Source organism: Dendropsophus ebraccatus, chromosome 2 (assembly GCF_027789765.1).
Source record: "Dendropsophus ebraccatus isolate aDenEbr1 chromosome 2, aDenEbr1.pat, whole genome shotgun sequence".
NCBI classification, from domain to species: domain Eukaryota; kingdom Metazoa; phylum Chordata; class Amphibia; order Anura; family Hylidae; genus Dendropsophus; species Dendropsophus ebraccatus.
In genome coordinates this window covers 117,753,192-117,769,210 of record NC_091455.1, presented here as the reverse complement: position 1 = coordinate 117,769,210, position 16,019 = coordinate 117,753,192, and the positions used below count along the sequence as shown (strand labels likewise).

The 16,019-nt window shown below is 39.4% G+C and overlaps 1 protein-coding gene across 2 annotated transcripts in view; it reads right to left on the bottom strand.

Moving 5' to 3' along the window:
* CTNNAL1 (catenin alpha like 1) overlaps positions 1-16,019 on the bottom strand; it is a 155,551-nt gene that overhangs the window by 27,324 nt on the left and 112,208 nt on the right. For both annotated transcript variants that reach the window (XM_069958155.1, XM_069958156.1), the window contains exon 8: positions 12,381-12,467. In XM_069958155.1, coding sequence (XP_069814256.1) covers positions 12,381-12,467 — 87 coding nt within the window. The remainder of the gene's footprint in view (positions 1-12,380; positions 12,468-16,019) is intronic.

Below are 16,019 nucleotides of genomic sequence, written 5' to 3'. Positions count from 1 at the left end.
GGCAAATCCGTCTTTAGCTATCAGTTTACAAAAAATGAACGGATCCGTCAGTTTCATGTAAAAACGCTAGTGTGGCCGAGCCCCTACACTATTTCATAAGGACACTTCTGCAAAGCAGCTTACCAGGACAGTGCAAAAGTTTGGGATGAATTCACAGTGCTGCGACAAGGACCCATTGAACAAACTAAAAACAAAACGTAAAACAAAAAAGGAAACTAAAGTTCATTAGGTCATCTATTTGGCGCTATAATTATACACTTTTTTATATGCTGAATGAATATAAGTTTCTACTTGTATGAAAGCTGTTTCCGAGTTGAGACAGGACGGAGATTTCTCTTTCCTGGGTACACTGGCCTATATTTATCTCCTGAGTGGTACATCTAATAAGTGGCATTTGTTTCCTGTTTAGATCTGGCATGGCAAAATATGTGTTTAGCAAAACTAGATCTATTTTAGGCTGACAGATCAGCTATGCAATAATACACTCACACTGCTCTCTTGGCAGCTAATATTTTCATTTGTTTCCTCCTCAAGTATTTGGATTGTGGGAGTAAATTTTCTCACAGAGTAAATCACCAACAGTACAACAGGTCCAGTCAGCAAGCCATAGCACACGGTTAGTATGTAAATCTCATTTTTGGACAATACATTAAGAATTCGCTTCATTTTATTCTGCTTGAACCATGGGCTCTGAGTTACCGGGTTGGTCTCAGCAGTCTTCTGCTGATACAGCACTCCATTTTTTGTGTATAAAACTTGTGTGTGATCTTTCACTACCTGATGCTGGATGCGACATTACATCAACTAAGGTTGCCACTTACAGTATAAGTCACGAATGTCATATAAAGTGTTTGTTTTCTACCATGCTTTTCCTTTATGAGTTTCCTTACTTTTTTAATACCCTTTTGGGTTTGGCTTAAACTGCACCAAAAATGCCTTATGTGAATCCTACACCTATAGCTGAATTAAAGGGGTACTCTGGCCATTTATTCTTTTTATACTGTACTGAGGCTGCATAGAACATAACATGCAATCCCCACCACATCATGCTCCCCTGGGGACCTCCTATGACGTCTTTGGGCCCCCTTGTAAACTGAATGATTAATTTATCTCGCCGGTGACAGTCAGTTTAGCCACTGACTGAAGCAGGACGGCACTGTAGTCGGTGATCTGCTGAGAAGGCTGTCACTGCTGAGACAGGTCCATTTCGGAAATGGCAGCATAAGCGTTTACCAGGGGACCCAAATGATGCCAGAGTTGGACCCAAGGAGAACGTATTAAGAATAGCACTTGCATTATATTTTATGCAGCCACAGATATGAAAAAAAAAAAAAAATAAAAAAAGGAAGAGGAAGTTAAAGCGTCACTTCAAAGTAATTTCAGGGTCATTTTTCTGAAAACAATAACTATAGTACAAGCGATTTTAAGAAACTCTGTAAAAGGTTTAATTTACCAAAAGAGTTTCCTTCTGTACAAAAAAAAACAAAAAAAAAAAACTGTTTTTCTAGCTCCCCCCTCACATCAGAAGCAGCAGGATTTCTGTGTCCATTATGTGTCTATAGAGAGGGGATGAGAGGAGTGAGTGAGTACGGAGCAGTCCTGCACAGCACAACACCCTGCAATCTTCTCTCAGTAAGTTCCTAGATAAGCACTGACCTTTCTGACCTCTGAATTCAGCGTTTTAGGTGCCCAGGCAGTCTATAAAAAGCTGACCTTCATGTCTCCTCTTCCTGCTCACGCATCTCCCTCGGCCCCTCCCCCCTCCATAGGGATATAATGGAAAAAGCAGAACCTGTCTTCACTGGCTTCTCTGTAATGACGACGGATTTGCCTGATAATGCACAGATAAGAAGTGAGGGGGGGGGGGAATTGCTTTTTAAATACAGAAAGAGGCTTTTTTATCTAATTAAACCTATTATAGAGTTTCTTAAAATCGCCTATACTACTGATTTCTGCAATAAAAAAAAAAATATGACAGTTACGCTTTAAGAAATAGATACTATTAACGAGGTTCTTTATCACATGTTTTTACCAAACCATTTTTAGTTTCTCTTGTGGGTAAATACTAGATTTTAAGCAAAATATTCATTAGCATCTTAATATAAACTGTAAAGAGTTATTATGTTGCTTGCTGTAAAGCATTGGGGAAGATGCTATTTTAACTACGCCTTAGGCAGGAAAGCCATTAGGTATACACCCACAGCTCACCAAATTTATGTTTATACAGGCAATGCTTAAAATGTTAGAATAGTCAAACTAGCACTGATCCTCTGTCTACGTGTCCTGCAAGTGATGTCAACCATAAAAGTATTGACACAATATGGCTAGATAGAAGCATTAAATATCAAGGGATATGGAAGTAGCAAAAAATAAACACACTATGACTAACTTTATCTACAACTCCATAAGTCTGGGGAGGGGCAAGACCGTTACACAAGATGTCCTTACTTTCCTTACTATTAAACAACATATTTGTTGTTACTTTCCCCTTGCGAGACTTCTCACAAGGAGGATTGTGGGAGTAAATTTAGTTACAGAGTAAATCACCAACAGTACTACACACCCAGTTAGCAAGCCATAGCACACGGCTAGTATGTAAATATACAGGTGCCTATTGTAGACAACAAGCAAACATCAGCACTGCTCTATTCAAATGAATGGCTGTAGTTCACTGCACAGTTGAGAGGGCCACACCATCACTGTAGCGCTCCATTTCCACTTTCCTTGGGGTTGGAAACCCCACTGAATATAATGAGATGACAAATCGTCATGATAACCACCCCCCTATAAAGGTATGTTATGAAATCTCCATATGTGTTACATTTGTTGGGACTCTCAGAGGGTGTAAAGTTCAGACTAAGCTTTGGTATTGAGCTGTATGATTTCTGTATAGCAACGAGGATTTAAGTTGAATACAATACTCGTTATATTACCACAGGAAAAAAAGCCTTATGTCTCTTCTGTATGTAAAACTGCCTGTAGGCCATAGTTCACCAGCACTGTGCACCTTTGCTATCAAACATATTATTACTTACACTATTAATATGACTTTTGGAGCCCTTAAGTACAATGTCCTTTTAGAACACTACAATAAATCAATTTAAGGCTATGTTCATACAATGTCCTTTTCAGGCAAAAAAAAAATTGCATAAAAACACATTGCATGAACATAGCCTAAAAAGGGTTTCCTACTAACATCCAGAAAATAGTTGACAAACTATGGGGGTCAATTATGGGGGGTAATGGGGTCTGAGTGCAGAGCCCCACCAGTCATGAGAATGATGGACCTCAAGTAACCCATGTGAATGGAGCTGTTTAACCCGTTTCATTCACTCTCTGTGCGACTAATGGAAATAAATACAAAAGATAACGTGTAAGGTCAATGGCATGTGTAAGAAACCTGTGTCAGCCAAGGTATGTGGCTTACAACTGTCTACAAGGTATTAATCTATGCTGTTGTCTTTGTGTTATTTTGGTTGCTGCTTAGCACATTTCCACACTCCAAGTATAAGCCTATAAAGGTTAAATATTAATACATTGTAAATATCCAGTTGCCTGTCATTGAGAGACTAAGTCTTTTCTAATTCTGTCCTAGTTGCGAGTTTCCATGTGACCTTGGAGTGTTATACTATATGCCATATCTCAGTTTACCTGCACAGGAAACCGTACTTGAAATAGTCATTACAGGTTAAACTACAGTGACTGTCACTTACACAAGCCCTTAACACTTTGTATATTTACTGAACTCTGAGGTCTGTAAAAAAGATTGCAGATGGGATTCCAAATCAGTATTATCTGGGTTCAGCTATAAGACGTCAGAATACTCAGGATTTGTAAGCACAATACACAGACAGCCATACACAGCTTCATTGGCTAAACCTGTCATCACAGATTTTATTAAAATGAATAAAATATTCTTCTGCAGCAGGGCCCCACAAGAAGAAAAATTGCTTTCTAACTGTTCCAATGCTACAGAGACCCAAAAGTAATTGAATATTCCCTCCACGGGAGTGAGCATAAATTAAAATGTTTCTTTTCAGTTTCAGTCATTTGTGCCAAGCAGTTCATGCATGCAAAGATTACAGTTAATCGTGTATTAATTGCTGGGTCCATTGAACAAAGGGTTTTGATCATTTTAATGTGCTTCTAACTGGGCTATTAATGTGCTTTAAGAAGTTCTAAAATGTTGTGTTTATCATCCGGCAAGTATAAGTAGTCATAGCTGATGGCTCTAGAGGCCTGGGAGGAAGTATGTAGTGTATTACCGAGGCAGAACTGTCTGCTGGGTAAATACTAGAAACCGGACAACTCTAAATCCTCGCTGTGGCCTAAAGGATGACATAACTAGTTGCTAAGACTTGCCAGCCCTGATGTGTTCATTTTCAAATAGAAGAGTGTGAGATTTTTGTGTCTCACACTGAAGAGATATAGCCAGTAGTCCTCCTTCCGCTGAATAAATAGTCCAACAAGGTAAAAAAAAAAAAAAAAAAAGCAAAACTGAATGAATGCAGTGCTGTAATTGAGTCATAAATGTAACATAAGATTGAGAAGAAACCAGGGCTTACCTAAACTGGACCTGTAAAACACGTGCTATAGGTGATTAAATATAATTAGCTCTGAAGTGGTAGCAATGTGGCTCTGAACCAAATACCAGAATCAGTAGTGATAGTAGTATTGTAGTAAATTTAGTGACTTCTTTGGCAAGTATTAAAGTGACTGTGTAAAAGGCAATTTTGTATTCCAAACTGCTGACCCTGTTACATAGCTGTAAGTGCAAGTAGACACATGGTACCTTTCATATATCAGTCAGTGCTTACAGAACATAGAAAAATGCTTTATTTCTCTAGTGACATTTTTACTGCAGAATTAAAAGCATTTGTTCTGAAAGCGTGGCTGGATATATGAAATACACAGTGGCCTCCTTATCCGAACAGCTGTCTATATCTGTAAAACCTAACAGTGTCAGTAAGTTTGGGAAGTGAATGGCATCTGAAAAATTCACTTTAAAGTGTTACTGTCATTATAAATAACTAACTCAACAGTGGATGCGATATAAAGCAAGTTAGCAATTTACATTTATTTTTTTATTTTTTTGTTATGCTGTAAAACAAAGCTGAACTTACCAGATATCCAGGTCCAGTCTCCTGAAGGCAGATTTTTAGATTTGTGCTGACTGAAAAAAACTAAACACAGGAAGTCTGACCAGTAAAGAATGTCATGGCTTAATGCATCAATCACATGACTGCCTTCTCTCTGAGCACTTAGATGACATGGGAAACAAGGGACTTCCTGTGTTTAGACTCTTTGGGGAAAAAAAAACTGTCAGAAAACAGAAAGTGCCGTGTTTTCCATGATAACAAAGTGAATTACAAACTTGCTTTATATGCCATCTACGGTTGAGTTAGATTTTTAAAGTTATAACGACACTTTAATGAAATACTTAAAATAAACATTTTTGTGCCTTTGTGAGATAACTCCTATTCGAAAAAATAGTTTGTGTGTGTATCAATTTTCAGATTATGACATTAGTGACAAAGTTACTGAGGTTAAAGGGGTTATCCAGCGCTACAAAAACATGGCCACTTTCCCCCTACTGTTGTCTCCAGCTTGGGTGGGGTTTTGAAACTCAGTTCCATTGAAGTAAATGGAGCTTAATTGCAAACCACACCTGAACTGGAGACAACAGTAGGGGGAAAAGTGGCTATGTTTTTGTAGCGCTGGATAACCCCTTTAAAATGGAACATTAGGGACAAGTGACAAACAAACCGTCAGCAGCTTTGTATACCCATTCATGGATACCACCTTTTTTCATTAAAGGGTTATAACAGGGAGATAAAATTACAGGTAAATATGTCCCATTCCCAAACTTGTTTTATAGTGTCATTTATGTGCGTTTTAAAAACGAAAGCTTTTCTGTAATGCCAGTATACTCGCCCTCCCCAAATATACGTAGTGCTGTCTTTTTGTCCTCTGCGCTAATTCTGCAGGCTCTGCTCAATTCTCCGGCCCTTTGAGGCATTAGCTTAGGTGGTTTGGCTTTATGCAGCACTGCTATTTAAGCCAAGACACCTAAACTAAGGGCCCTATTACACATAGATGTCTGACAGATTTTTTTAAGCCAAGGCCAGGAACAGACTATAAAAAGAGAACAGGTCATAAAGGACAGACTTGGATTTCCTTTTTTTCAAATCCATTTCTGGCTTTGGCTGCAAAAATCTGCCAGAGAAATCTGTGTGTGAGACAGGGCCCTAAATGTGTGGCATGTTGGTCCTGACAGGAAGGAGGAGCAAGCAGAGCCTGCAGAACAGTGGGGTATAACAAGGAGAAAGAAAAGGCAGGAAGAATACCAATAAATTCACAATCTTAAGTTTTTAAAATAAGTATACTTCCACTATAAAACCACTTCTAGCATGGAAGTTTGGCTGTAATTTTATCTCCCCAGAATACACCTTTAACATTAAAGGGGTTGGCCACTTTATAGTAAAATAGGTCAGTACAAAGTATTAGTAACTGTGCTCACTGTATATATGGACAGCAGCTCCCTGTGTCCCTCATAGAGCTAAAATCACACTACCCTCCTCCAGGCTGGGCTGCCCTGCTCTGTTTTGTTTCAGTCCATAAAATGCCCAACATGGAGGAGCATGTGACCATGTCCTGTCCCCTGTGTCCTCCATAGACATATACAGGCTCAGTGGTGGACACTGGGGGGGACGGGGCTTGGTCACATGCTCCTCCATGTCGGCCATTTTATGGACAGAAACACCACAGAGCAGGGCAGCCCAGCCTGGAGGAGGGGAGTCTGATATTAGCTGTATGAGGTGCATAGGGAGCTGCTATCAGTATATACATTGAGTACACTTACTAATACTGTACACTGACCTATTTTACTATAAAGTGGCCAACCCCTTTAAGCAACATCACATTTATGAATGAACTGTGCTAAGAAATGAGATTGTATTACAGTAACACTGTCCCAATCCCATAATTTAGTAATCAGTACTGAAGTTGTGAAAGCTGAGAAGGTTGAAGCTGACCCTCACTTTCTAAAAATAGATAGGTAAGTCTAAACTGAGGGAATGTTGAACATGCCACACAGACTTAACCAGGTAATTCAGACTACTATAAAATGGATGTTATAAAGAACAAAAATGATACAAAACACATTTTATTTTCTGGGAGAGGATGGGTAGTGGGCTGGCTTGTATTTTCTCTATACAAATACCACTACAGAGTGCATATAATATCCCCTTTGCAGTACTAAATCAACACTGCAGTGCAGAAATAACTATTGCTCTACCAGTGACAAACCAACAGCACAGTAGTATTGTCCCTATTCCTCTACCCATCTGGAAGTTTTCACCTCTTCCTACCCATTCCCTGTTAATAGCAGCACTGACCCAATGGGTACCTCTGCAAATGGGTGCTGAGGGTATCAGTGATGCTATGAGAAGAGGTGCTGAGAGGGTTTGTGCTGCACCTGTTCTAGCGGCAACACTGACTTCTCCAGAACCTCTTTTACAATCAGCACTGACTTAACACATCTTTCCATAGCTGCACTAGCCCCTTCATCCCCTCTTCCAATAGGAGCACTGATCCCCTCCCTCAGCACCTTTTCTAAAAGCAGTTACCTCCTCTCTACTTCTCCCCCTAATCAGTTTCCCCCTCCCCAGCCACAAGATCTGTTGTAGAAGATTAAGGAGACCCCAGCAGAAGAAGTGGAAAGTAGTTTTATTCTGATAATGATACAGACAACCCAGGAGATGCTGGAGGTGTGTGTTTGTATATATATGTGTGTGTGTGTGTGGGGGGAGGGGGAAGCTTTGACCTCAGCCCAGATGATGCTAGAGGGAGAAGGGTGGGGGAGAATCCCTGTTTTGTCTTCTTTCATCCAAAGCAACTTGTAACCTTCGTACAACAATTACCATATGTAACCGAGGCGTAGGAGTGAGCACACTTCAGCAAGTTTTTATTAAAAAAAGAAAAGAAAAAGAAACTGAGCAATGTGTTTCTACGGCAAAACAGTGTCTTTCTCTGTCTCTAAAGATATGCATGTATACTCCGCTTATATAACTGATGCTGCATACATACCTACATACATACAAGTATCTTAAAAATGCAAAGGATTCAAAGTCGCAAATATCCTTCATATAACCGCAGTACAAATATCCATCCCTAACATACATGTCTGAAAAGTCCTTGCATGGGTCTGAGCTTACGAACAGTCCCCATTACGTTCCAACATAATAACAGTTATTCTCTATGCAGAGAAACAGTATACATCTTACTTACACTAGTAGTGGATAACTAAAGGTAACCCTTAGTGGAGAGACACAAAGCACAGATTCCACAGAGATACACCTGTTCTTCATACATTGTCTCTCTCATTACTTCTCCCTGCGGTCTAGCCTATGTGGGTGACACTATATTGGAAGCACAAAACAGAATCAGCACCATAAAAGCACCATAAGAAAGGCTATGCTTGATTAGCCCATTCCTCCTTTCTTCCATGCCGCCATCACACAAATAGTCAACTGAAATAAAAGCGATGCTCAGACATAAGGGAAATAAATGGATGCTGGACACACTGTACCCAAGAGGTTTCAACCTTGAATTAAAATGGCAGAAATACTTGGCTTAGATTTTTATTACTTTTCATTTTGACTGCATCCTCTGTATATAGCGTAGCTACAGTAACTTTACAATAGTTTATTTTTTTTATTATAGCGCATGTGTGACATTGTATATAGTTTCAGAGCGACTTCAATGGTTATGACTTTATTTACTTGACTCTGATTTATGGATTGGATTATTAATACTATTTGATACTTATCCTCTCTTTCTGCTGCAGATTAGATCATTGGTGGGAGGGTCGCTTTGATAAGTACTATCCAGCACTATTTGGGGAGCCTCTTCTACTCTCAGATTTATTCTTCTAAGCAACACAGGACCTGAGACAGTTCTTCACTGGATATTATACCACTGTCCAGTTTTGCTTTATATGTATATGTATAATAAATAATTCAGATATGAGCGTCAGTTTGAACCTGTTAGGCTGGGTTCACACTGCGATCAAAAAGCAACCCTTTTTTTAGCATACAAAAAAAAAAGTCGACCACGTTTTTCTGTAAGCTAAAAAAAAAAAACGGATATGTTTTAATCCTTCTTTTACAATGGTAGTCAATGGGGGAAAAAAAGGAATACATTTTTTGCACAAAACTGATGAAGAAAACAGATTACAAAAATGCAGTGTGAACCCAGCCTTACATGGAGGGTGACTGGATCCATGCAGCCACAGTAATGCCCACTGTTGTGAGGGTGTTGACAGGGAATGCCTTTGGGACCCTTTAATGGTGATCTCGATTTGGTGACACCGAATGATAAGGCCACCTGCACCTGGAGCTGACTGACTCCCCATTCACTAGTGGGGGGCAACCGCAACCTTTGGAGCAGTGGCATTTATAGTATGGTAGGGGACTCTCGTGCCATTGGCCCTTGGGATCTGGCTTCAGTGTACTCCAGTTTATTCATAACTAGAGATGAGCGAACCTTGAGCATGCTTGAGTCCATTCGAACCCAATCATTCGGCATTTGATTAGCGGTGGCTGTTGAAGTTGGATAAAGCCCTAAGGCTATGTGGAAAATATGGATAGTCATTGGCTGTATCCATGTTTTCCAGACAACCTTAAAGCTTTATCCAACTTCAGCAGACACCGCTAATAAAATGCCGAACGATCGGGTTCGGATGGACTCTAGCATGCTCGAGGTTCGCTCATCTCTATTCCTAACCCAGTTATACTTTGCCCCAGTCATCAGAATGATTCTTTGTATAATGTTTAACCCAATACAAGGTCCAGGTCGACCTTTGCCTTCGGTAGCCTCGTGGAGATGCTGAACCTTTTTTCCTGGTCCGTTATTCACTCAGCTTACTATCACTATACTACTTTCCTTCCTCCTCTGAATAGTGTGGTGTGGACACTGTCACTGCGGACACCCGCTTGACTGTGAGCAGATGACACAGCGTCCGTGTTGTCATGACTACCTTATGCAATGTCCTTGCAGATCTCGGGAGCATTTTTCAAGACATGGAGTAGATTAGGTATGAGTTGCTTATATGATACTACTATAGGTCTCTTTTCTGGTTCATAGCCATCTACAACATTGTATTACAACACTTCTCATCTCATCTTGCTACCCAGGTTTTGCTATATACCATTACTGATTTAAGTTTTGCTTATACACACTCAGTTTGTCTGATTGGTTGGGCCACACACAGAGACCATTTTTATACCGCCATGTTAGTGTATACTTGACAAAGACTTATAACACATTTGAAAAGTCATATGCTGTGCTTATGATCAAATCCTCCACTCCAAAAACTCTGAGTAGGTACAGGCGCAGGTCCAAGATAGGCAAGATAAAAATGGATGGAACTATAAAAAATATTTATTAAAACAATGACACAACGCGTTTCGAAGTCGTGCTGACCTCTTTCTCAAGTGTCCTGTACAAAGTGTGTTCTAAGGTCTATAAAAAGGGATTGCACATGCTCAGAAGGAGCTGTGATTCAGGTGGTCTCTAATTACAGATACAAGAAACGCCCATCAGTAGGTGGAACATTGTAACTCTTGGTGAGCATATACACAAAGCAATGCCAACAAAATTGTATATGTACACACATATATACGTGGAGACATAGAATATACATAAAATACGTGAAAAATACATAATCTAATAAGTATACATATTTATCGATTTTTTATCTATTATAATATTAAAACATTAAATATATAATATTAAATAATATAATTATTATTTATAATATTATTATTATAATTATAATTATAAATAATATTATAATAGATAAAAAATCGATAAATATGTATACTTATTAGATTATGTATTTTTCACGTATTTTATGTATATTCTATGTCTCCACGTATATATGTGTGTACATATACAATTTTGTTGGCATTGCTTTGTGTATATGCTCACCAAGAGTTACAATGTTCCACCTACTGATGGGCGTTTCTTGTATCTGTAATTAGAGACCACCTGAATCACAGCTCCTTCTGAGCATGTGCAATCCCTTTTTATAGACCTTAGAACACACTTTGTACAGGACACTTGAGAAAGAGGTCAGCACGACTTCGAAACGCGTTGTGTCATTGTTTTAATAAATATTTTTTATAGTTCCATCCATTTTTATCTTGCCTATCTTGGACCTGCGCCTGTACCTACCCAGAGTTTTTGGAGTGGAGGATTTGATCATTTGCTTACCGGTTTGGTCTCTGGGAGTGGCTGCGGTCCACACACATGCTTTACTGAGTGTTGTGCCTTCCATATGCACAACCTTCACAGGTGAGAGTCTCCAATTTCTCGCCTTTCCTTTACACATTTGCCATCAGACTTTACACTATGGAGCGCTGTCCACACTTCTCTTTTTTATATGCTGTGCTTGGTTCCTCAATAAAGTTTTGAAGACTACTTGGATGCTGTATCATGTCTGAGGATGTGTGAAAAGTTACTGAAAATGAAAGTAATGCTTTAAGTGGTTGTGTTGGAACAACCGGTTTAAATTTATCAAATATACTAATAGTGTCCAGAAGCCATGCCTCAAATTATATTTAAGAATAGCAGTGGATTAAGATTACATTTTAAAGTGTAATTTAAAGCAGAACTGTCATTTCAGGGTCATTTTTTTTGAAAACATTAAATATCAACAGTACAAGCGATTTTAAGAAACTCTGTAATAGGTTTTATGTACCAAAAGAGTTTCCTTCTGGACTGAAAAAGCAATCTCCCAGCCTCCCCCCCCCCTTCAGAAGCAGCAGGATTTCTGTGTCCATTATGTGGCTATGGAGAGGGGAGGGGCTGTTAGGAGTGACTGAGCACGGAGCAGTCCTGCACAGCACAACACCCTGCAATCTTCTCTCAGTAAGTTCCTAGATAAGCACTGACCTTTCTGACACCTGAATTTAGCGTTTTAGGTGCCCAGAGAGTCTACAAACAGCTGACCTTCATGTCACCTCTTCCTGCTCCCTCATCTCACTTGGCCCCTCCTCCCTCCATAAGGATAGAATGGAGAGAGCAGAACCCGTCTTCACTGGCTTCTCTGTAATGAAGACGTGTTTGCCTGATAATGCACAGATAAGTAGTCAGGGGGGAGGCTGGGAAATTGCTTCTTAAATACAGGAGGCGGCTTTTTTGGCTAATGAAACCTATAACAGAGTTTCTTAAAATCGCTTATACTACTGATTTCTGCAATAAAAAAAAAATATGACAGTTACGTTTTAAAAACTTGTGTAAATTTAAAAACTTAAAAATATATATATTAAAAAAAATATATAACAAAAATAATAATAATTTCACAAAATACTCACTTCTCGTTTAAGCTCTGTAATGCATTGACATGTTTTCAGTATGGCCAACTCCAAGTCTTCCACAATGTCTTTAGTCTTTTGGGTTTGCTGCAGGAGAAATACACTGACTGGTGAACTCAATCAATTCCTGTGATACTACTAAAACAATACCAAAAAAGATCACTGTATACACAGCTGTATGTAATTCATTGCTTCGAAAACAAGTGTGAATAGGACTTTAAAATTGACCTGTCAGCAGCTAAAGAGGTAAAAATAAGCCCATGGCTACATAGGGCTTTTTATCAGGATTCCAGGCATCCCATTTTCTGCTCTATATTCTTTTCCAGCACAGTGATACAATACATTTTGGTAATCTATAAATGAGGCTCAAAAGTGCCTAATGCGTTTTCTCTTGCACAGCAAGCCGAACTCATCCTATTCACCATCTATGTGCTCACTGTCAAAAGGGAAGTAAGCATATTCAAGCAGACACAGAGGAGGTAAATAAGAGGTGATAGGCTGGCTAGCCTTGGACTCAAACACTGAGAATCCCCTCAATCCTCCTATTAGGAGCCATTGGGGCTGTTGGACTTCTCGTCTGTTGTGCGGGTTATGTCACCAGGCATGTCAGATCTCGATATCGATCACAGTGGGTCTCACTGCTGTGACCTGCTGCTATTAGAAAATATAGCCAGGGCGTGGGAAAGAAACTTAGATTAACCTTTTACATGCAGCTGTGTCCTCCTCTGGCAGATGAACCCATTATAAGCAGCTATGCCCTAGGCTAGGATACTCTTTACAAGCTGTGTCCTTTCTTTAGCTGGGCTGTACAACACACATGGAAATCTTATTAAATGGCTGTTACTATTCTGTATGAACTAAATTAAACAAATAATGAATGCTCCCATTTTATTCTATGGGTCAGAAAGTCACTAAAATGCAGAATAGATGAACTGATTCACCCATTAACATGCCATATATAATTAATTACTTTTAAATAACCCCTTTATCTTTGCACACACACCCTCCAAAAAAATTATAATATTAATAATCTTCAGACACTAGGGATGTGCAAATTAAATAATATTTAGGGGGGATGTGAAATGTGAAACTGTACAAAGCACACAAAATTCATGTCATTGAAAGAATAGGTTAGCTTTATTTTCATGCCATGAAGCAAAAAGCAATAGCCTGGATGTTAAGGAATTCAGAATTGTAGTAAATACTGTGCTGATAAATTTGTAGATTCTTACTTCCATACAAATTAGTGTTCATAGGAGGGAATAAAAAAAACTATCATAACCGCATCATTACTAGAACACAAAGCGCAGTGTAAGGCTTGGTTCACACTGAGTTTTTGAAATCCGTTTTTGTCATCCGTTTTTTTCAAAACGGATCAGTTTTGATCCGGTTTTTTTTTACAATGAAAGTCAATCGAAAACGGACCTTTTTTTTTTTTTTACGGACACAAGTAGTAATGTCAGCTACGTTTTTGTGTTTTTTTTTTACAATGGAAGTCAATAAAAAAACGGATCAAAACGGATGCACACAAATGCATCTGTTTTTTCCATTCTTTTTTTGTAAAACACGGATGAAAAAAAAAACGGATTGCAAAAACGCAGTGTGAACCTAGCCTAATAGAAAATTTGCAATCTGTTTAACCAATCCAGCATTTCACTTAATCATAAATTCTACAGGTTTAAATATATGTTTTTATTTTTATTGAATATATTTCTGGAAAATACAGATTACGGAGGAGATTTATCAAACATGGTGTAAAGTGAAACTGGCTCAGTTGCCCCTAGCAACCAATCAGATTCCACCTTTCATTTTCCAAAGAGGCTGTGAGGAATGAAAAGTGGAATCTGATTGGTTGCTACGGGCAACTGAGCCAGTTTCACTTTACACCAGGTTTGATAAATCTCCCCCTACAGGTCTAAAATTACTTGTACTCAAATATATAGCAGTGTTTCTCAACTTTATTAAAATTTAAATTTTTGCGCCTTCGTTTTATTTTTTTCTCCACGTACTTAAAAGGCCATAGCTCTTGTATTTTTTTTTTTTACCTACAGACCCAAATGAGCCCTTATTTTTCCCCCCACTAAATTTACTTAACAATGACGGACTTTATTTTAGCATAAAGTATGCTGCCAAACCAGAAATTTTTTTTTATATATGTGTGGTGAAATTGAAAGTTACACAATTTTATTTTATTAGAGGGGGGTTGTGTTTAAGCTGTTCACCCTATTGTAAAACTTGCATAACTTATTTTATTTGACAGCTTTTAAAAAATTATGATTTAAAAACAAAACAAAACACTAAAGGGGAGATTTATGAAAGGGTGTAAATATACACCTGGTGTAAACTGCCCACAGCAACCAATCACAGCTCCACTTTTATTCTACCAGAGCTGAAAACGGAGCTGTGATTGGTTGCTGTGGGCAGTTTACACCAGGTGTATATTTACACCAGGTGTATATTTACACCCTTTCATAAATCTCCCTCTAAGGGTAGCTGCACACTGCAAGTTTGCAGCGAAATCCGCTGCGGATCCTGTTCTAGTGAAGTTCTATGGGGTCACATACCCGCAGCGGAATTTTCAATCTGCTGCGGATATGTGATCCGGCCCCTTTAATCCCCCCCCCACAGCCCCGGCACATACATTACCTGCTCGGCGCCGCGGCTGCGTGAAGCTCCCGGCTCCCCCCGTTCCTCATCATCCAATCAGTGCACAGCAGGGGATTTTTTTTATAACAGTCATTGATTAGAAATCCCCCTGGGGGAACTCTAATACAACTACACTGATCTATCATATAGATCAGTGTAGTATACTCAATACAGCACTGATCCATTAGATCGGAGCTGTATTACTCTGGTCTTCTGAAGACCAGATCTATAGATTACTAAGCAGGGATCGGCATCATTCAGACACTGAGGCTTGGCCGGGTAAGGAGAAGTGGTCCCTCCCTCCCAGATCCCCCACTAGACCACCACGGAGGGGCACCGCAGGGCACTTAAATACAGCTGTCATGTTTGACATGACAGCTGTATTTAAATGTCATAATCAGCTGGTGCGGCAATCGGCTGCACCTGCTAATTGTCACAGTCCCAGGCTGCAGAAAGCAACAGGGATTGCAGCAGTTCAGAGCGGGGTCGCGGCGCAGCCCCTCTCTGAACTCCCCTAACGGCGCCATGGCATATGAGGTAAGTTATGGGATGATAAAAGGTTAAGGGGAATCTACCCGAAGTGCTGACAGTGTGCTGTAGTTGGCAGGCCACAGATGATCATGGTACCTATTGGAAATTTGTCCATCCAGTGGATTATGTGCAATCTGAGTACTCCTCTTTGACTCTTCATTACAATAGGAGTGTTTGTGCCGCACTCATAGCTTATTTTCACCTTCTCCTCCCTTCTTCATGAATAATCAATGCTGCCCAGCCTCATAATCACTAAAGCTGTCAGTATCTGCCAACAGAGGACTGATCTGCACTCAAATATAGTTGAATCTCCTAGCCCGTGTTGGCACTGTGGTCTAGGAATAAATCACCTGTCTAGGGACTAGTAACAACTTTTCCTTTGGTACACAAGCCTCCTGGCTACTTTGAAGTAAAAAATAAATAAATACATTTTAAAAAGTTATTCCTTTTGGAATTTGGAGA